This window comes from Mirounga angustirostris, unplaced genomic scaffold (assembly GCF_029215605.1).
Source record: "Mirounga angustirostris isolate CCGP_5_RB_7025 unplaced genomic scaffold, mMirAng1.0.hap1 SCAF_7, whole genome shotgun sequence".
NCBI lineage: Eukaryota > Metazoa > Chordata > Mammalia > Carnivora > Phocidae > Mirounga > Mirounga angustirostris.
In genome coordinates this window covers 54,427,758-54,450,710 of record NW_026991715.1, presented here as the reverse complement: position 1 = coordinate 54,450,710, position 22,953 = coordinate 54,427,758, and the positions used below count along the sequence as shown (strand labels likewise).

The 22,953-nt window shown below is 43.6% G+C and overlaps 1 protein-coding gene across 1 annotated transcript in view; it reads right to left on the bottom strand.

Moving 5' to 3' along the window:
* Nucleotides 1-20,196, bottom strand: part of MAP1B (microtubule associated protein 1B) — a 92,854-nt gene extending 72,658 nt beyond the window's left edge. Inside the window, exons 1-2 of the mRNA XM_045896252.3 lie at nucleotides 19,807-20,196; nucleotides 11,873-11,974 (exon numbers count right to left, since the gene is read on the bottom strand). Coding sequence (XP_045752208.2) covers nucleotides 11,873-11,974; nucleotides 19,807-19,990 — 286 coding nt within the window. The 5' untranslated portion in view covers nucleotides 19,991-20,196. The remainder of the gene's footprint in view (nucleotides 1-11,872; nucleotides 11,975-19,806) is intronic.
* Nucleotides 20,197-22,953: the final 2,757 nt, after the last annotated feature.

The window sequence follows — 22,953 nt, the reverse complement described above, 5'->3', positions numbered from 1 at the left end:
GGGAGATGGTGCAATGGAGAAGACAATTATCTCTTTAAAAAAGTAAGTTCTCACGTACAAGAGATTTAGGAACTAGGAAGGAGAAATGGTTGGGACTTAGGAGTGGGGTGCACCAGTTGTACATAAAACAGGACAATGTAAATGCAGCAGGCTAATGCATACGTTGCAAACTGAGATTTTTCTTAAAGCTACCTAGAAAATTGCCGTGGTCTGTTTCTCTACAGAGACAGTTCTGGGTCCTTTTTATGATATCTAGAACCAATGACTCTTCTTCTAAAGCAGTGTAACAGCTAGGGATATCTGTTGTTTTCTATAGAAATAAAATCATACCCATACGGATGTGACCATCCGGCCAACTCAATAGAAACGGTTTGTTCATTAATGTTTCAGTAATAAGAACTCGCTTCTTGGGCGCCTGGGTGGCTCAGATGGTTAAGCTTCTGCCTTCGGCTCAGGTCATGATCCCAGGGTCCTGGGATCGAGTCCCGCATCGGGCTCCCTGCTCCTTGGGAGGCTGCTTCTCCCTCTGCCTCTCTCCATCTCTGTCTCTTACGAATAAATAAATAAAATCTTTAAAAAAAAAAAAAAAGAACTCGCTTCTAAACAGCAAACCCCCACATGGACAGTGTAGCTACCACTAGTATTCAAATGAGAACCTGAGACACAGAGGACTTTCTTCCTGAATTATCCAAGAAAGGTTCAGTTAGATTATTCTACGGTTGGGTTCCATGGAGGCGGCAAAGTGTATTCTTTTGTGGGAGTGAGTCTCTCTTGGCTGTGCTTCAATACAATGCCAATATCACTCTGAAAAACAAACTGACGGTTCTAGAGGGGAGGGGGGTGAAGGGATGGGTTAGCCTGGTGATGGGTATTAAAGAGGGCATGTACTGAATGGAGCACTGGGTGTTATGCACAAACAATGAATCATGGAACACTACATCTAAAACTAATGATGTAATGTATGGGGATTAACAGAACATAATAACAAAAAAAATTAAAAAAATACAATGCCAATATCTGCCCAATGAGTGCAATGACTTTTTTTAAAAGCTACCTTTGAAAATACCACTCTATTTTAGAGGAAAAATGAATAACAGATTTCTAGGGGATGTTCTCTAGTTTAAGTACATCCTGGGCTCTCATATAAATTTGGTTTAGAAATTCTAAGTACATTCTAGATAAATTTGAGGTGTTCATATAACAGAAAGGACTATATTACTGGATTCTGGATTCCAAAACTTAAAAAGATAATAATCACCCAAGGAATTATTGGCAACCCTCTATTAGCAAGAATATTTGATGAACAAAACCACCATTCTTCTCATCCATAAAGATAATATCATGAATGTTGTTGTATATATTTTATTTCATTTAGGTTTTAGGACACTCTATAAGGTTTGCTGTAAAAATATTAGTAGATTCTAGTGAGTGAATTAAACTTTCTTTGCAAACATGACCATATTAGAAATAAGACAAATTGAAAATGTTACCTTAAAGGTATTAGATACCAACAGTCAATCATATGATGAATTACCATAAAAATCACTTTTCCTTCTGTATAATCATGGCTTTCTGATAATGATTACCTGCATGCAAGTTGTACACTGTCAGTAATGATTTGGTTTGAGCTTTGCTTCCCAAGGGCATTCCTATCTACATGCAGTGACTTGTTAGATCACATTGTGCTAATTGGTGGTTCACATGACAAGATATGCATAGCTGATCATGCTTATTAAAATGCAGGCCATTCTCAATTGTCTGTAACAAATGACATCCCTGGCACTTTTAACACACTCAGCCGACAGATGAACTCAGAAGGTTCAATCTTTAGCGTCCTTCCAAAGATCTGTGAGTAAGTAGCTAATCTAAGGCTTAATACAGTACCAAACACCAATGTGGAAATTCTAATTTTAATGGAAAAAAATGTAGCTATTTCCTGTTTGGCATTATATAGATAAAAACTCATGAATTTGACTTTTGAAATACTTTCCATGCAGGTGTTTGGCATTGTGCAAACATGATTAAGTTTTGCCTTGTTTGGTTTGTCTGCAAGGTAAAGACAGATGGGAACAGCCAAGGGCCAAGAATTCCCCCTGGGAAATCAGCCTAAGTGTCACAACGCTGTGCATCTCCCCCTAAAACTAATCCTAGCAGATGGGACAGACAGATTTTCTAAACTAAATTCTGTCATTGATATTTTAAAAACTGGATTAAAAATCATTTTAAGCTACACAGGGAATAGGACAAATTCTCCTCTACATGTCAGTGACGAGACAATTTAGTAAAAATTCAAGGAAAAATGGAATATAAAAAACTGGAAGGGAAACATGGAATATAAAAAACTGGAAGGGACTCAGAGATCGCTTAGTCCATCCTCTCCCAAACTGTGTTCTATAGAAATCTAGATCCCTGGGAAAGAGTGATGGTCAAAGTGACTAGTCAAATATGTTAAGGAAACGTATGGTTATACAAAATTAAACAAGCTTATTTACATGCAGTTACATACTTTATGGCTGCTCAAAAATAAGATCTCGTGTGCCACGGTTCCCAGACTTACTTCACTGTGGACTTCTCCACTGACCATCTATTGTTTTATAGAATGATCAGCTGGCAGAACAAAATTCCAGATACCCTCATCTAGTCTAATCCCTTTATGTTGCGAAAGAGGAAAGGCCTCCCAGCAACTTTTCAGGGGGCTACACGGGCAACAATAGTCTCAGGTGCCCCAGAGCTGCAGCATGAGGTCAGGCTCCGAGAACTTTCCGGAAAGGGGAGAGACCTGGGAAGCAGCTCACAACAGACATTCCCTCACTGCTTCTCTGGATAGAGGAACAACTGAATCAGGTGCTTTCCATCTCCAAAGTGCTCATTTTAGCCTCGGGGCACTGGACCACTTACTGCAGATTTATTTTCATAAAATCTTTCCCTTTCACGATCTCTCCCAAGTGTCTTCAGAGTCTACCAATGGACAATTTTTCAGCCCCCAAAGATGAAATCAAGCCTGTACACTGAGTTCAGCAGCTTTGTTCTCACATGCTTTCAGAGGGGGTGAATCCTTAAAAGGGCAATGCAGTCTTTTCATAATTAAATTAAAGGGCTTAACTGAACATGTAGCTCCATTCTAGGGAATCATTAATTCAGTGTGGATCCAAAATTCCTTGGTCACAAAGACAAACCAGCGCCTTAGATCTGTTGTATTTATGCCTCAATTTGTACAGGTTAGTACAATTCTGGTGCATATTTTTATGCATGTGTACTTTCTAAAATAGCCTGAACAAACAGAATTTACAGAAGGATCCTCCCGCAAAATTCCCATTTGACACACACTATACACTCACTTCTGTTAGTTATCTTATTTCCACATCCGACTGTAAATAACTCTCAGGCCAGGATTACTTACACATCTTCTTACGGCCTGCAGAGCCAGGAAATAAAACAGTGTCTTGCTGCGGGAACTAGTTACATAAACGTGTAATGATAGACTGGCTCATAAGAGGGCACCTTCTAAAAAGATGTCTCATATACTGGGAAAAGATCATCTTCTTTCCAATGGATCAGTATATGATAAGGAATCCCTCCCCGCCTCCTTCCCTTCCCACACCCTTCTCGGGCTTGGTCACAAACATTAAAAAGGGAGGAGTTCCAGCAAGCAGTTTTCAAGTTTCCCTGGTCTTTCATAGACGTCAAACCCCAGGAGAGTTTAGAAGGCAAAACACAACGCTCAAAATGGCCGAGGAGCTCTGCACCAAGAGCATGTTGTTGGCCTGGATTACAGAATTCATTCCATTCTTCAGCTTTATTGCTCTCAAGGTAACTTCCCCAAATGTGACATTTCCATTGACTGCCATTTCAGGAACCAAAAAGCAACATCTGTATGGAGCAGTGTGCTGGGGGCAGAGTACCCTAGAAAAGTGGGGTCCCTCTGGGGAGCAGCAGTTCCTTCCCCAGACTATCCCTGTGAGATGCAAACAAAGAATCCATGAATTGGGTCCAAAATGCTCGATTGTGGCTCATCTACTGACAGCCTCCAACGCCAACCTGATTAAGAAAGGCGTGGTAAAGGGCAGGTTCGGAGAACTTGCCAAACGGAGGCACTCTTTGGGTAGTTCATAGTTTATCTGAGCCCTCAAGGAAATTAACCCCACAGGGCAATTCTTAGAGGCAACCTCAGTGGGAGTCTTTAAAATGAGGTGTGGCACAACTGCAGAGAGGAGACACATCCAATAAAACGCCGCCTGCCCTAGGCTTGTAGTGTTTATTTTTAATGAGGTAATTTTATGTTTAAATCATGTGTAGCCTCTTGGTGCATTTTCCGTCAGCCGACCTCTCGGCAGCGCTCACTGAAGGCAGGTCTTTAACATAGGTTGGAATACTTTATAAAAAGAACATTATTTTTGTCTTGTGTTTATGTTAATTTCTGCAGTGCCTATGGGCCATTTATAATTGTGCTTCCCCAGGGGCGCTTCTCACTTTCTCACATTTCTCTAGGACCAAGGAAATCTGACTTCACATGCAATAGAAATTACCCTTAGACCACAGAGAGAAAACAAAAGGCGTAAGCCCGGGAGGATGATGTTTGAGCATACTTGATGGTTGCCTAGGTGGCGTTTAATTAGCCCTGGGTTGTGGCTGGGGGTGGCAGTGCTGGTACCTGGGTAACCTTTGTCATTATGACTAATTCTACCGCTGAACAATCAAAATGCAATGCTTCTTATGATCTCCATTCTTACCCCTTGTCTTCTATAAGGATTTGAGTAAATCTGCTTCTTCCTCCCTCCCTCCCTCCCTCCCTCTCTCTGTCTCACACACACACTTTGTAAATTAAGAAAATACTCTTTGTTAGTGTTTTTTAAAGCTGTGAATGATATATTTTCCCAAGTAAACCGTCAACAGCGGGATACCTCATTCTTCCATACATCCCTGAACAATTCCTTGCCTAATAATAAGCACTAAAAAATACTACTTGCCATTTATTTAAAACAATCTATTAGTTTATACTTTATTACTCATCTTTCACCCTTATTTCCAGCATGCAAGGCAAGAAAAAGCAAAGGGACTTGCTGGAGTTGCTTGATGGTTTGCTGATGTTGCTGCTTTAAAAAAAAAAAAAAATAGAAAAACAAACAAAACAACAACAATAAATCTCTACCAGCAAAAAACTATAGGCTTTTTTTGCTCTCTGGAAATGAAGACAAAAGCGCTAACACTCAGCATGAGAGGCTGTCCCTGGTTGGCAATGTTAACAGCTGTTCTGAAATCCACTTAGTTGGATTTAATGGCGGGGTTATTGACATTCCCCCAAATGGCTACTGGGCCCGGGGAGCCACTTTTCTGCCACCTTCCTGCCTGAGCATATCTGTGCTGAGTGGTTTCACAGTGCCCATTAGGAATGGCTTCAGAACCATTACAGCCAGCAGAGTAAAACATTTTTTACTCAAGGAAAAAAAAGTGAGATGAATAGGTATTTCCAGGGTGGTCTGAATGAGCCATCATTAACAAGCCTGAGGAATGAAGGCACATGAACATGGCAATGAAACACCATGTTATTCCTCTCTGCTGGCCACACCTACACCAGAAAAAAAAAAAAATCACACTAGTGTGTGAGCAAAATATAAACCTTGCAGGAGTTACGCCTTGTGTTGCATGCACTACAAAATTCTGGTTCTTCACCACAGAAAGCTTGGCCCTTTCACTGTTTCAATTAAATACAGGTGGGGGTGACCAGGCCATTCCAAGCTCCATGTTCAGGCTGCAACGTGTGAATGGGAGCAGTGGAGCGGGAGGGGCTGCCAAATCTCCACCAGCCAACCACAACCGGGTGGGAAGGCCGAGGGCAGGGGGCAAGTGGGAGAAAGGCCAGTGGTTTGCATAAAAATGGGAGTTCCCTTCCCAGGCACACACATTGACCTCAATGGATGTTAAACAGAGGTCTGGTTGCTTCCACAGAGTAAGGCTCTGTGTTTGTGGTTTTCTTCTCCTACCAGGGTTCCTCCCATAACCTTGGATGATGGTGCAATGAGAAAAGATGAGCCCTGTGGGCATGTGGGCGAGCGTCTGTACATATGCATGTGCAACGTGGGAGAGGAGACAGAGACAGAGAGAAAAGGAAGATGAAGTATTTGCCTTCCGTCTGAAATCACAGGTTCCCTGAGGGTTAAGTCAACCTCCTGCACACAACTAAACGTGTATTTGTGTGCTTCGTTGTTTAAGGATTGGGAATGGGGCTGAAAACACATTCATTACGCACTGTCATAGAGCAGTCGACGCATTCTAGGCACATACAATTAAGCTATAATTCTGTACTACAGACTAAACATACAAGTGTAGACTGACAGAGAAGGCAACTAAAAATATTCTTAGACCTCTTCTAAGAGCACTTCAGCATGTCTTATCATTCTACTGGCAAATATTGTAAAACCTTGCCTCATTAATGTCAAAGGGAGCAGAGGATTCACATGACTTAAATTCAAAAGGCTTGATTTTAATTCTCCGTCAAAAACCAATCTAGAGGCCAGATATTTTTAGCAGTCGTGCCACACAAATCCAAGGATCCTCAGCCGTGGTTTGTGTATCTTCCAGAGAAAAGGCATGGGTTCTTAAGCAGAATCACCCATAGACACATTACAAAACCAATCACATTGCACGAAGATCTTCGTGAGTATGGTAATTCCTAAATTACAAAATTATTGACAAAATGTAAATATGCCAAGTCTTACTATTGATTCCATTGACTAAGAAAATAAACCACCAGAAATCTTGGCTTCTTAAAATTGGCAAGCTCTATGGCCACTTGTTGATTGGAGAGAGAACCAAGTACTTGAATGGAGGGGCAGAAGTTACCCAGGGGTGGATTACCCCAGCAAGAAAGCACGCTAGCACTCTCACTGACATCAGCATCTTGGCATGGGCACCAACAGGACCATTTTACAAACGGTCTCCAACGCTGCCCGCTGCCCGAAGGTTCTGTTACGCCAGCACCTTAGCACATTGCCTCCTTTTTGCTCTCATGCTCAAAGGACCTTCCTAAACTCAGTCATACAGTGTTGCTGCCCCCTACCCATAACTGGCAGCTATGTGTCTTCTGATAATACTGGGGCAATTATTTCTCTGAAAAACATCTTTGATACAAATTTTAATATTATTACAAAAAGGAAGCCAGCCAATATCTAAAGCCAGTATTTCCCCCAGATAATAATAATCAGCAAATACCCAACTCAAATACATTTCCAACAGAAGAGACACTTTGAACACTAACTTACATTTACTGTTTTACCACATGACAAAGCACTATTTGAAGATCTTTACATGCATTCACTCATTTGACCCTCACGAAAGTTCTATGAGGTAGAAGTGACTCTCTATTTTACAGACACTAAAACTGAGGCATAGAATGATTAAGTAACTTGCCCAACATCCTATAGCCAATAAATGTCAGCGAGGATCAAAACTCAGGTAGGTTAGCTCCAGAATACCCACTCAATCATTATGCTATGTTGGTGGGGAGGATCTGGGTTATCAAATTTTGAAAATTACTTTAATAGGCAGATAGAAGTGGCAAATGATGGAAAAAAGAAAACTGAAATTAATTTTCACTCTGCCGCCCCTTGCTCTGAGATTGATTTGCACTTGTTTGCTGTTTTGAAATGATGCCTAACACAGATAATCATGGGGTGCTTCTTGGAACCCGTAGGAGATATCCTCCTCTATTGTTATAATAATAGATTTAAAGTTACATTAGGGAGAAACAGCAAGTAAGAATAGAGAATGAAATAAGTGCTATACAGCACGGTAAGCCTAGCTCTACTCTTGTGATGAGACTTACAAAAATGATTCTCAGCCAACGTGATTAAGGTACAAAACACATGCTATAATATATAAAGACTTCTGATAGTACTGGAATTGATAAATATAAGGAAACGAGATGATGGCTTTATTTTGAAAAGACTCAATTATTGGACTTTCCTTGAGTAAAAGACTGGAGAGGATTCATGATGGAGTACCCAACCTCTTCTCTCAAGATAACTAGTCTTGGGTGCCTGGGTGGCTCAGATGGTCAAGCGTCTGCCTTCGGCTCAGGTCATGATCCCAGGGTCCTGGGATCGAGTCCCACATTGGGCTCCCTGCTCCTTGGGAGCCTGCTTCTCCCTCTGCCTCTCTCTCTCTCTCTGTGTCTCTCATGAATAAATAAATAAAATCTTTAAAAAAAAAAAAAAGATAACTAGTCTTGCCGGACCCCAACTTAGATGTGGCCAAGAATGGTTTTACAACAGGGCAAAACAGCAGACCAGCCCTGGGCACAAAGCAGATGTTTGCTGAGTGATCTTTAGGCAAGTCAATGCTGCAACAGGTTCCAGAGAGTAAACGATGGCCTGGATGACTGATCGTTCCAAAACTTATAGCATGCCGGAGTTGGGGAGGCTTAGTGATCCCAGGACTCAGTTCTGAGGAACTCGGGGAACCACCACCTCACCATTCATCCAATCCGACCCCCACCTTGTACAGAGAAAGCACTCCTGTTCCAGCTTCCTGCTCAAAGGATATTTTTGTTCAAGATGACTAAATCTTCCAGAGTGGGCTTGAATGAGACCTGCAACCCTGAAGAAATAGCCAACTGAATCTCACAATCATATTTAAAAATTAATACAAGAGGTAAACTAGTATCAGACCTACAGGAGCTGGAGCCACCACTGACCTGTCAGCTGCCTTGGAGGGTGCCACCAGTGTTTGATAAGTGATCTCCAGTGCTTAAAAACAACAACAAAGGAGTAATAACATGAACGAAAAACAGATGAGAGAGCAACCCTAGGGGCGCCCGGGTGGCTCAGTTGTTAAGCGTCTGCCTTCGGCTCAGGTCAGGATCCCAAGGGCCTGGGATGGAGCCCGCATTGGGCTCCCTGCTCAGCGGGGAGCCTGCTTCTCCCTCTCCCTCTGCCTGCTGCTCCCCCTTCTTGTTCTCTCTCTCTGTCAAATAAATGTGTAAAATCTTAAAAAAAAAACCAGCAACCCTAGCTCCTAATCTCTTTGTGTCAGGGAAGACAATGAATATTTGACTGTAAATCTGCTAGCCTAAAAAACCCAACTTAACACAAACTGTTCAGACTGGATGCAGGAATTTATGCTAGTCCACATGTGACGCTGGATGCCCCCTCTCTCCCAAGAAACACAGTGACCATGTGGGTTTTGCTCATCACTGTGTGTTCACCCACCCTCACCCCTTAGTGCCTGGCACAGTATAGGAGCTATTTAATTATTTCCTAACTGACTGGCTGAGTGGCTTTATGTGTTTAAGGAATCCATCCCTCACCTTGCTCCTTGCCTCTAGGTTAACTTAGAATCTTGAAACTCTCAATGTAGAGGTTCAACTGGCTCCACTTTGGGGGCCTAAGGTACAGACACTAGTTCCTACAGAATTTCAGGGGCTGGGGGAGAGACCATTAGACTTGGACCCACTTAAAAACAGACTTCAAATTTCCCCTAAAACCTAGGCCTGTTTGTTCAGGAAAAGCTAAAGGTTTCTTTGGGTCTAATCCCGTGAACAGCCTGCAATGTCCACTTACCCCTGTTCTGCATCCATGTCCTCTAACATGACATCTCTTCTCTCCAAAACACACTTACTTACCTGAACCTGAATCTGACCTGTGCTTCCCTCATCTACTGTAGTCTTGGTTAAAAACCTTCATGCCACTCTGAGCGCTCCCCACACAGGGGCTATACTCCCGTGGCTCGGTTCTAGATGTTCAGTCCTCAGCGGGGAGGCCCGGCCCTGCACAGTGAGCTCTTAGGCTTAAAAGGGAAGGTCCTAACACCCACCCTGCCCGGAGTCAGCAAGAATGGGAGGACTGCTGCATGTCCAGAGGCCCATCTCTAGACACAGTGGGTAGCACAGCGCTGATACACAGCTAGGTAGGTAACAGGAAAGAGCAGCAAAAGGAGGGAAAACAAGGCACCCTGGGCTAAAGTAGTGGTTGGGAGGACCTGACCTTCCGAGTCCACAAGAGTAATTTTAGGTCTTTGGTCCAGAAATGGTAAATTCTTCAGCAGTTCTTGCAAGCCTTTCATTTTGCAATACACAGCTGTCATTCAGCCAAGTCAATCCAAGGATGAATGAACACAATAGGAATCACATGATTTGTTTACCAAAAAAAAAAAGGTAGCTTTACAAACATTCTTAGTAAGAAAGCCAGAACAATCCACAGAGAAATGATAAAAACTTGCTTTTCCATTTTGAAACATACTTGTTGGAAAAGGGTACTTCTCTTATTTTTATTTTTGTGAGATTTTTTTTTTTTAAGATTTATTTGACAGAGAGAGACACAGCGAGAGAGGGAACACAAGCAGGGGGAGCAGGAGAGGGAGAAGCAGGCTTCCCCCTGAGCAGGGAGCCTGATGCGGGGCTCGATCCCAGAACCCTGGGATCATGATCTGAGCTGAAGGCAGACCACCCAGGTGCCCCTATTTTTGTGAGATGTTTTTAAAAGTTATGGAGATGTGCAAGACATAAAAACACAACACAATAACGCAAGAAGCAACCATATACTGTACCTTTACTTCATCAAGTCCTGTGCTGTCTGATAGTCTCTGGATCATTCTTTTATTTTTTTTCCCCCCTCGAAAGCAAAGTTACTTAAAAGCTGATTTTTCACGTGGCTTTGCTTCGTTTCAAGTTAACTTTTAACGAACCAGTTTCTGCTACATTTTCTTAGCACATTTACTCAATTCCGTGCTTAAAAGCAACAATTCATTCAGACACCTGAAATGTATGGGATTTCATTCTAATATCAAACTCAAAGAACTAGGATAGTCCCACGGGCAGATTGCTGCAGCCAAGTGTGATTCCTGAAGCCATGACATTCAATAAGGGGTTTCAAAGCTCAGTATGTATAAGGCTAATGGAATATGATATAATCAATCAAAACAGGCAGAACCCCATCCTGATTTTATACCAATGCCAATAAAATTAGCAATCATACAACAGAATCATGTAGACACTAAAGAGTTTTCTCTATTTTACATAAAAATTTAAGTGAGATCCAAGAAATAAAATGCAATACAGTTGTCTATGATAGATCAGTGGCAGAGTTTTTGAGAAACACAGGTTGGGAGTCTTTATGGGCCAGCACCTCTGCTCATAATCCTCAAAGGTGACCAAGAGGGAGAACTGTGGATCACTGCTCACAAGAGGAAGATAAGGTGGGCCAGTCTCAGTACATCCCCAGGCCTAGAGGCAGAGGTCAGAGTATATCCCTACTGAGGCAGCTGGCTACTGGTAGCATTTCCACATGTAACCTAATTTTTGTATCCTTACCTTTACTCTGCAGTATTCTTTTTCATCTCTGAAAAAAAGGCTATTTTAATAGCAGTTTGGAATTTCAGACTCTTTTACCCACACCAAGAAAAGTGGGTGACAATGCAATGATGAAATGATGAGCTATATTTCATTTTGAAATGGAGATGTTTCCTCTTTCTAGGGAGGGAATGAGGTTGTGGCATTCTGGGGGTGGAGGGCATCCGATTTATATTCATAGCTTGATTTGAATAAAATTAGTATTTAAATAGTCTGCAATCCCTTGAAGTCAGACAGTACAGTGAGATAGAAAAAAATAAAATAAAATAAAAAAATATATATATACCCCAGAACTTTAAAACTTTTCACTAAGAATCCACAAAATAGATAACCCACACAGTGATAACTTAGAACTGACTTTCTTAAAAGGTTGCTTCTGGCTAACCTAGTTAATAATAACAAATACAAAGAAACCTTTAGCAGTAAGAGGAAAGTCTTTTTGATGCCCTGGGCAAAGCCTTCCGGTCATTGGCCTGTTCCCCGGTCCATTCAAAGTCTAGGCTGACTAACACTGAACCACAGCCTCACCTGGGACTTCAGGAGAGAATCTTGCAGAGTGTCGAGACACAAAAAGTTTCAGTTCTTGGTCCAGGTTGCATTCAATCAGGTTGGTGTCCCATGATCGGATTCCTAAGGAGGGAAAGGAAGAGAATTGACAGAGTTCCAGTTAGTCATTTCAGAGTGGTTTGGAAAACATCATTGTGACATTTCTCAGGCTTTATGGGGGGATGTGGAAACTTCTTTTCTGAAGAGCTTGGTGGCTAGCAGTGGATGCCCACAAAATGGGAAGGCTGGGGAGGTCTCCCTACCAGGCCACAAAAGAGGGATAACTAGCAGTGTGGACTGAACTTCTGCCCTTCATAAAATGTAAATGCAGCTTTTCTGGGAGAGTAAAGAAAACAGTTATTAGGAAAATGACAGGCTTTACTCTAGGGAGGGAGTAGAAAGGACAGGAAGATGGTTAAGTTCTATAGCAGTGAGGAGGCCACCAGATCATCTCTAGGCTTCGCAGCGTTCACTTGTAGGTGGCAAGGAAATGGAGAGTGAGGGTGGGGGGGCTGGCATTCAAATCCAGGCTTTTGTTTTCAAAATGATAGTGTTTGCAGTGTGCATATGCATTTTGTGCGCACATACGGTTTTTCTTTACCCATCCCGTTTTTGACCTGGGTTTCTCAACTCCCAGATACCAATCCAAAATGTGTGCGATCTGTGATAAGAAGACTGGATCTCAATCTTAAAGACTTGCCCTCTCTGTCCTCCCCTGCATTTATTTTACCTGACTAGCTTGGCAGGTAGTTCTTTCATTCACAATTGTTGGTTGTACTCAATTTTCTTATCCAGAGGCAAAAAATGTGGCAACATTTTATACTTTAAAAAAAATTCTACAGAGCCAGGGGCCATGAACAGTCTCTTCCCACACACATTCAGGTTTCCTTCCATTCACTAGGCTGGGGTCTAAGGAACTCAGATATCCTACCTCCCTCATCTCCTCCTCCCCCTGTCCTTCTAAAGGAGATGGCCAGAGGGACCCCAGAGGACATGGAAGAAGGGAGAACTGGGGAGCAAGCCAGGGAAAACTGGGAAACCACCCAAAACTCTGGAATGTGTTTTTTAATGCATTTTTTATGTATTATGTAGTATTTTTTAATGTATTTTTTATGTATTTTTATACTTTCCCAAATAGGTAGCTCATGATAGAGCCATAAGGCAGTATCCACGATTGTACCCTTGCATGGAGCATCCTCAATTGCAACAACAGCCATTTATTGCATACCTACTAAGAGCAGGGGCTTGAACCTCCAGGTAAAATACAGCAGACAAACTATCTCTAAATAAACACCGGGTCATTTAATCATTTTTCCTGGTCATTAGTCATTCAAACAGACTTGGGAGTATAAATGGCAGTGCATTATTTAAACACACCCATAAATCCTTAATGCCTGTCTGTATTTACCCCCATTTATATCTTGTTCAGTCTTCTTATCTTGCAAAGAAACAAGATATGCGTGTGTGTATGCTTTTACGTGTGTGTGTATATATATATATATGTGTGTGTCTTGTATATGTATAAAATGTATTACACAAAGATTCTGGAAACTCAGTTGACTGCACATCTAGACTATCTTCAGATTATACACCAAACACGTTTCGACTGTGAGGAATATTTTCAAATAGATGCATGTCCACCAAATAGAGGCAAGAATTGATCATGCAATCCATGGGAAGAATTCAGGTGTGGAAGAGTTAACATTTCTAAAGAGACACTAAATTATAAAGGAGAATTTTATGGGTCTCCCTGGAAACATCAACAGCCTCAGCTTGCATTTGTGCTAATGGAGTATTTAAATTTTAACAAGAAAGGCATGTTGAGATTTTGCAGATCTTTTTAGTGCAGAAATGATAAATGGGTTCTTTTTGTTTCAAAGGAAGCTTGACAGGTTGAGAGGTCTGAATTCATTAGAATATTTTACTTCAACATATACACTATATACTGGGCTAGTGTGAAAAACCATCAAGCTCCTGTCTGAGCTGCTTAATTGGTAATTGTTAACTGGATTCTCTGTGCGCCAGGTCTGAGCTCCACTTTATCTCCTGGCTTGTCAAGTTGGGTCACTAAGTTAATAGTGAGATATATGTATTTAAATTAAATTCATACGCTTTTTCTGCCTTTGTTCTACGTTATGTCCAAATTGCTCCATCATTTGAACGACTTCATCTAGGGTTATATGTAGACTTGCTCTTATATTATTGTTTGCCATTTTCCCCTCAACTTCAATTAACTTGTCATGACACATTCAATTAAATGTTTGCTTTATATTTCATAAACTCCTGGCTGTATGATTTGTAATTTAGCAAGGGAAAAAGCACAAAACAGAAAAACCATCTAGAAATTAATTTTTAAATTACACTAGTAAAAGGCCGATAAAAATAATATTTCTCAGATTTTTTACTGCCAATGAAACTAAAAATTTAGGGTTCTCTTTTCAAAGGAGCAATTTCCAGTCAAATTATGTCTTAACAATGCATAATTCACTACTACCACTTATAAAATAAAGGTTACAAAGGACTTACTGGCTATTTTAGTTGGAAAGGAAAATTTTGGAATGAGGCCACTTTCTATACCAATTTTAGAAATAATATACTTTGTACCTTCTACTGGATGATACTAGTAAAGAGAAATACTATTTCTCAATGAAGGCTCCTATTTCATTTAGTAGGTTTATATATCTTCCCTCTGTGCCTAACAGGAAGCCAACAGTAGGCCCTCTAAAGCTTATAGGACAGAAAAATATCTTTGGCTCTTGCCACACTCTCTTTCCTGAGCCTCTGCTTCTCCAGCACTCTATGAAGACTGTGCCCCTTACTGGCTTACCTACGTTGGGGCAGAATAGAACAACTCCACCAACTGAAGGTCAACCTCCATTTATTAAATTTCTAGGCTCAGAGGACACCTGTCACCCCTGGAAATTGACTTATGGCTAGGCATCCTAAGAATTCTCCCACCTAATCTGGGGCTGCTGCCCAGTGGTAGAACCACCACTGTCCGAAGGCCAGTCCTCCAGCCAAGGGGACTGAGGGTAACAAAGATCTTTTTATCTCAGTTCTCTGAATCCAGGGGAAAGCAAGGCACAAAAGGGAGGCTAAAGTGCACCTAAAGTTTACAGATGGAAAAGGGAGAAATGAAAAGGTTGTGTGTGGGGGGAGGGGGTGTATTCATTACAGGACAAGTCAGGGTGAACAATGAGGAGCCACTTTCCCTTACTTTATACAGGTTATATCTTGCCAAGCCTACCAATCATGCAAGCATTTTGCACGGTTATTTAATAAAACTGACAATTTTTAAAAAGCACCTCCCATTTAAAGACTAAAATCTATATTCCTAAAAAAGACAATAAATTGGGAAAACCAGCAAAATGATCATTCATTACATGTTGAAATGGCACATGGGTTCTACCTGACAGTTATTTGGGCCTTTGAAAGTTGACTTTTTTTTTTTTCCCCATGAACTTTTAAAAAAATCCCTCTGATCCATAGGCTTTGGGATATTTTTTGCTAGTACCTAAATGGTTAACCTATAAACTGTAAGATTTGATCTGTGAAACTATGCTAAAAAAGTGATCGGGAGGCAGATTAGAATCATAAACTAAAGAAACAGAATTAAAACAAAAAAAGAGCTAAATTCAAGGTTTACTTATCAAAGAAGTTTTCCTATTGTTTCCCTTGACTAAACTTTCAACTGGCTTTTTTTCTTTTTCTTAAGCCAACAACTTGATGTTCATAACATACATGCAATGCAGGCAATACCTTACATAGAGTTCATCATTTCAAAGCATTGATATAAGTAATTTAGGTCTTTTGATAGCTTCCCACATTGGAAACAAACAAAAGAAGTGATTTATAATTATTATTGGTCTAAAAGTTAGAACTTATTTAAAAAGTAAGCCTTTAGAGAAGATTAAGAATGAATCATCAATTTAATGACCTTACATTTGGGGACTGGCTTGGATTTCAGCATGGATCACAGAACCCTTACCAGATAATACCAATTAAGCAGTACAAGCAGAAATCCATCTGCCTTTTGACTTTGAAAAGTATAAAGATGAACATAATATATATAACACTCTCCAACACTTCTTCTAACCTTCACCATGTGTTGGTGTTTTTCCTGTTAAAATAAAATGAAAACTAAACCCCAGATCTTTCCTGGGTTCTTAATTCTCTTGACCATCTTGAACTGAAGACAATAAAGTAACATCAGAAGGTTACAATGTAATCAGCTAAACTTACATTTCAAAATCCAGGGCAGTAGATGTTACACACACCTATCTTTTTATAAACAAATCTTGTTGATTCCCAATGTTAACCAGAGAAAAGTTACACTCTTTACCAGCAACTGAAAATGTCAAACTGACACTTACTATTCTTTATATGTCTTAATTCCTATAAAGCAATAAAATAAAGCAATGAAAACTTTCATAAGGCTCTAGAATTCAGTCTGCAAGCCATGGATATATGTAGTCAACGTCCTCAAATAAACTGGAGGAGTGGGGGCTCTGCTAAAAATGGGGATGTCTATTAAGTCTAAGTTGGGGGCTAATTAGGAAGAGGGCAAAAGAGGTGCCAGGGAGTGGCATTTGGTGGTAACAACAGTGGTTTGGCATAAAGTGCTGCATAACTCACAAAATAAAGCTAGACCAGTCCAAGGGAAGACTATTGTTTCAAATTTGAGAAGATATGAGCAAACCTTACTTACATTGCACATTTTGAATAATACAGTTGAGAAAATGAAGAACCATCTCTCTCTTCCGTGGTTTCAAAAAGCTTTACGAAGCATCCACATCGGGATGTTTCAGGCCTGTTGATTTATTGCATTACCACCATCTTCCTACAGGTTTATTTTCTAGGCTTCCCAAAGAACCCTCAGTAATCAGATGGCAAAATTCCAAGTCACCAGGGTCTCCAAACCCACAGAACAGCAGTTAAGATGGGAGGGGAAACAGGAAGCAAGCCTAACAAATGATGCACTGCATTCCCAGCCTGCAGCACTCAATGGGAGCCGAATCCCCCGGAGCATCTCCATCTCGCTCCACACAACGCGGCCCATGACGCGGCCCGCAGGCCCCAGCAACAATAGCAGTGGTTTCGGAGTGACCTCTGGAGGACGCCCAGCTGGGACCTGCAGGCTGAGGCCGCGGCGAGCGTGTCAGGCACAGGGAAACAGAGCCAGCCTGCCCTGTTGCTAAGTCATCTCAGACTCTGAAGAGCTAGGGGAGCAATTTCGCTTAGTACTGGAAGGCCCAGTAGCTTGAGCTGCATCTGAGACCCCGGGACCCAGGAGAGCAATCTCCAGAGGAAAAGCAGCATCTGTTAGTGGGCGTGAGGAAATGGCTCTGCTCACTCACTTGACTGATTGTTAATGGGCTCAATGCAGCAATTTTGGAGTTTTATGCAAAAACCTGACCAAATTAGAGAATTAAAAATCAGGAAGGCACCGTGATTGGAAAGGGAACATGAGGGGGCTTCCGGGATCCCAGCAATGCCTGTTTCTTGATCTAGGTAACACAGGTGTGTTCATTCTGTGAAAATTCACTGAGCTCCTCCTCTGTGATTTGTGCCTTTTCCTCTCTATATATTACTCCAATAAATTTCAAAAAATTAACGTCAGAAAGACAAATCTGAACTTTATTCCTGCACACTAATAGTGTGAAAAGGTGTAAAGACAGGGCACTTCATAGCACTACCTGGATGCATCTGTTTTTTTCCTCAAACAGAAGCGGACTGAATAAACCCCCTGAGGAATGGGGTACTGTAAATGTTGACCAACACAGCAACAAAGCAGGAAGATAATTAGGGTAGGAAGGTGAGTGCTGAGCCACCTCCCTGCACAGGGCGCTGCCCACAAGTGGGTGGCTATACAAAGGCAAGCTCTGAAAACTGCCGTTTGATGTTCCTCTGATGTTTGTCTGCTCTGCACTAACATCGTGACAGAGCCAGAAAACCCATACTGGTGCAGCGCGGGCACTTCTGTCACTGAGGAGTGACGTGACCTTGAGCGGGTCCCCTACCCTTCCGGCTTCTCTGGGCCCCCATCTCTAAAATGGGCACCACATCGTGTGGTTCTGAAAATCTTATAGATAGCAAAGCACCTCCCAATGTATTATTATTCCCCGGCAACGGTGCTGACAATAATTGTTTTTAATCCGAAATCATTGATTCATATAGCAGCCACACCCAAAGTCAGTATGGGTGAAATTTTCCAAGGAGAAAATGTGCAAACTAAGAAGGGACCACATTAAAGGCCTATAGTTTGAAAATGAAGGGTTTTTGAGATGCTCAAATAAGGCATTTCGCTATTGAAATCTTATTCTTGAATTTTTTTCGAATAAAATTACACGACTCCATGCTGCCTTTTTTTTTTTTTTTTAAGCTGAAAGGGAAAATCAGTGCTTTAAAGTTAAACAAAAGAACCAGGTCTGCAACTCCAGTCCCCACCCTGCAGCCTTTTGTTCTGGGGACAAGCGGCCGTTTCCAAATGCAGAGTCGGAAAACAAGCTCTAATTTTTTTTTATCGAAAATAAGGTTTTCCTTTCATCTTTTATGGGGGTGGGGGGCGCCGGGAGCGGGGAACGAGGGCTGCGTGAACGCCCTTTGTCCGCCTCGGGCTGCCGTAGAGACCGCAGTGCGGACTGCACCACGCCCACCAGCCGGTGTCTCCAGGCAGAAACGTTTCAGCACCACCCCAAGAGAATAGAGGGGCTGGGGCTGCGGAGGGACCTGGCGACCTCTGTCAGGGGCGAGGGGAGGTCTGGAACGCCAAGGGTGAAGGCAAAGGCAGAGACCAGAGCTGCCCACTCGGGGGGCTACGAGCGCTACAAAGCCGGGCCGAGGGAGAAGTGGGGGGACGCAGCACCAAGCCCGAGGCCCCGGCGGAGCGCACGCCCGGCCGACCGCGCCCGATGGGGGCGCCGCAGTGCGGGGGGCAGGTGTGGCGAGCGGAGTGGGGCACTGCGGCAGCCCGGGCGGGGCTGGGGGGCGGGTCGGTCCGCGCGCCTGAGGCTGCGCCTGCCGGGCCCTCACGGCCCCGCCCAGGGTTCTGGGCGAACCGCTATTCGGCCTCTGCAGAGCGCGCTCCTAGTGCGCGCACCGGGCGAGGCGCTGGCCCTACCCGCCGACCCCCCCCCCCCCCGCCCTCTTCCCCCTAAGCCAGCACTACCGAGGCTGAGACTTTTGAAAGAAGCCCCACCCCGCAACTTGGGGTCCCATTGTCCTTTCTGAAAGCTGCAACCAGGGTCCCAGGGGCGGTAGCGAGGCGGGCGCCGTCTGGGAACCAAGCGCAGGCGGTTCTCCATCCCTGCGTCCCGGGTGGAGGTGGCGGGGGGGGGAGGGGGGAGCGGGCGTGGCCCCAGGACTAGCCTAGTCATTGCGAGGAAAGAACAAATCGGGAGGTTTTAAGCCAGAAAAGGCATTTCTCGGGCGCTGAGGTAACTGCGGTGAGGATGATTCCCACGCGGGCACTGGCACATGGTCTGCCGGCGAGGGGGAGAGGGGAGTCCCAGTATTTTGCGGGGGACAGGAGAGGACTAAAAGCTGTGTTGGCATCAAGCCCTCCCTCCGCCCCTTTTGCTCTCTGCGGTTTGGGCTTTATCGCGGCTTCTCTGCTCCTCCGACACCTGCATTTCATTTAGCGGGGGAGGCGGTGGCCAGCTCGGATCTGCAGACCCAGCCTGATGACAGAGCCCTCAAGGTTAGGAGAGACTCTCCCGCTGGGTCTCAAATCTAATTAAACTCGCATTATTCTACGTAATTAGCCCCAAAAAAGAATCCGGACTGAGTGTGGGGGGTGGCGGGGAGAGGTGCGGGTGCGGGGCGCTCCTGAGAAGGAGGGTGGCCGTCGCGCCCTGGGTGGGGTCGCGTTTGCCCGTCTCCTCGAGCGCGTCCCCTGGGGGCTGAGGGCCTCTTACCGAGTTCGATGTTGCCGATGGCGCGCCGTAGGTGCTCCTCGGTCACGATTTCGCCGACGACCACCAGCAGGTAGAACTTGCTGTCGAGGAAGCGATGCGACAGGCTAGGCGAGGTGGACGCCGCCGGGTTGGCGATGCTGCCGGACGGCTCCGGCTCGGCGGCTTCCACCACCACGGTCGCCATCCTGCCGGCCCGCTATGCCTCGGCGAAGTGTCCGGGTCCCGCCGCTCGTCTTCTCTGCGGCAGGAGAAAGGATTATCTCCGAAGGTGCTGTCTCGGCTCCGCCCCCTGCGTCCCCCCTCCTCCTGGCGCTGTGCGCCGCCTCCCCCTCCGCCCTCTCCTAGAGCGCGCGGCGGAGAGGAGCGGGGAGTGAGAGAGGGCGGGGAGGCGGCGCCGCTTTTATACGGAGACTAGGCTGGGAGCCGGGAGGAGGAGGAAGAGGAGGAGGAAAGGACCACCCGGCACATCCTCACGCGGTGGCTGCCTCCGCTCTTCCAGCCGTTGGCCCAGAGCTGATGTCATCTGCAGCAAATCATCTCGCCCGCGGCCCGGAAGCTGGAGGGAAGAGGTGTGCGGACAATGGTCAGGGCAGGGCCGGGAGTCAAGGGCCTGGGGGACCCTAAGGGCCCCCGCTGCAGCCGCGAAGGGGGAAAACACTACCCACCTACACCCCCCACACACCCACTGCCGGCTGCATACACTCAGCCGGCTTGTGCAGCAGCATGGGATGGGTTTCCATTTTTACAGTGGGGATATTTACCTTGTACGAGGTGCACAAGTCAGGCCTCTGCCTCGTGTCCCGCCTGTGATGAAACTAGATTCTCAGGTGCTGTGACAGATAGCACAGCGGGTGTAGTGCTGGCGGTACCCCGCCCAGGAAGATGGAACCTGTCTTTTCTTTGACCTTGTGGACTTAAGAAGACATATTTACCAGTATTTTCCACCTTCACTTAATACATCAAAAATGCAAAACCTAACCCTAATATTGTTCAGGCATTGGACCCTGCTCTGCAAGTCCCAATGGTTAAAAAAAAAACAAAAAATACTGGTTTTGTGGTGCTCATGGGAAATGAGAGGAATACAGATGCATTTTTCTAGATACAGATTTCTTTTCTTAATAATATGCTGAACAGATAGTATCAGGCATAACAAAGAATAAAGAGAAGATACTGTCTCTCTCCCAGCAGGATTACAGTGACTATAATGTACTTTTCAGTTCCCTAGGGGACACACAAGCAAAATTATTTCATGTGACAGTGATATCTTTAAAAATATATGTGGCATTGGGAATTTTTATTGCCTTTGTGTTTAGAACACATAAAAATGTTTAAAGGCAGCCCATCTACAACCATTTCTCACAGATCTTCTGAATATAGCTTCTGTCCCAGGAAGGGGTTGTGATGGTGAAGAACGAACAAAATGTACAGACATGGTACTATTATAAAAGACTGCAGAATTAGAAGCTTAAAAAAGAGGACTGGATGGAAATTAGACTAGTCAATATAGTTTTAATACTAGAATGCATGTTAGTAAAAAAAAAAATCACCTGGATAGGCTAAGATTTCCAAATTAGCCCATTGTCTTACCTATTAACTACCATGATTTATTGGTGATACACACTTTGCTCTCAGCTCTTTCCTGAAACCCTGGCATGGGAGACACAGTGGGCAGCCAAAAGCCATGATTCCTTCCTACATTGCCAGTCTGATCAATGGGGAATAAGATACCATCTGGCCCACAGCAGTTGAGGTCTGGGACAAGCTCACTGGTGAGCCACATTCACCGGTGAACAGTGACAAAAATTCCCAAGTGAGATGGTAACAGATCCCTTCTTGGTCAAGAGAAGACCTTCAATTTCTGTTTGAGAGGTAAGCCAGCAGCAACACCCATAATTGGGGGAGGAGGTTTGGTAAGGAGCCTTGTTTTCCAGAGGTCAGCCATTGGAACCCACTGTCATGTATTGAACCACCATTACTTTTATTTATGTAATCGTTTTCTTTAGCTCTGTTTCTTTTATTTAGATTTATTTTCAATGAAATTCTTTACTGCTATACAAATGGAAACACTAATATCACTTATAAATAGAAGGTATCCCTAAGATAAACATAATGAGAAAAAGATAATGTAATTAAACTCCTGCTCTACACTGTTATTTGCTCAAGACTCTGACCCTCAGGGGTAAGCTCTCTAGATAAAAACAGAGATTAGCAAGTGTTAGAGAGGGGGTTAAGACACACTACCTCCTAACTGAGTTGTTCTCCATGTCAGAAGGTTGGATGAAAATAACACAGGAGCTTTCTTACTGTGTGAGTCAGTGCAATTAAATGCCATGACCACAAAGCACCTAAGTCATCACCCAGACTTTGAAAAACAAAGACGTAATGACAGAAAACAGACTAGAGATGCTGACTGCTACTGTACAGCTTTGTAACTCTGGGCAAGGGACTTACTCTTCTTGATCTTCAGTCTCTTTGTTAGTATACTGGAGAGAATAATATCTTTATAAAAGTGTGAGTAACTCTGTAAGAAAGGTGTAAACAGTAGACAGTGTAAGTACCTAATACAGTGATTGGAATAGTAAGCACTCAAGGTGTGGTTAATGAATACACCTGTTTTGTCCCAGTTTGCTGGACAATGGAGTAAAAACATTCTTACAAAATGTGCAGATGACATCAAGTTGGGCATGACTACCAAGATCTCTGAAACAAGAATAGAATATTAAGTGACACTACAAACTAGAAAAGTAGTCCCCACCCATCCCCATCTCAAAAAAAAAAAAAAATTATGCTAAGGAGGAAGAAGGGGAAAACCAACAGAAGAGAGCCTGTGTTGCCTGCAGCCACCTGATGTCACCTGGATGTCCCAGAGACCTGAGACTCAACATGCTCCAAACCAAAATCACCTTTGCGCCCCAAACTTGATCCTCTCATTTCTCCTAGTTCAGCGAACAGTATCACCATCTATCTTATGATGCCAGCCAGAAACCTCAAAAGCATCTTAGACTCCTCCCTGACCTCTAGCCCCATGGACAACTGAGCATGAAGTCTGGTCAGTTTTATCTAAGTATCTCTTCAATCTTGGATTACTTAGTTGGATTACTATCAGCACCGTAATCCAACCTTCTATCATCAAGAGACGTCGGAGTG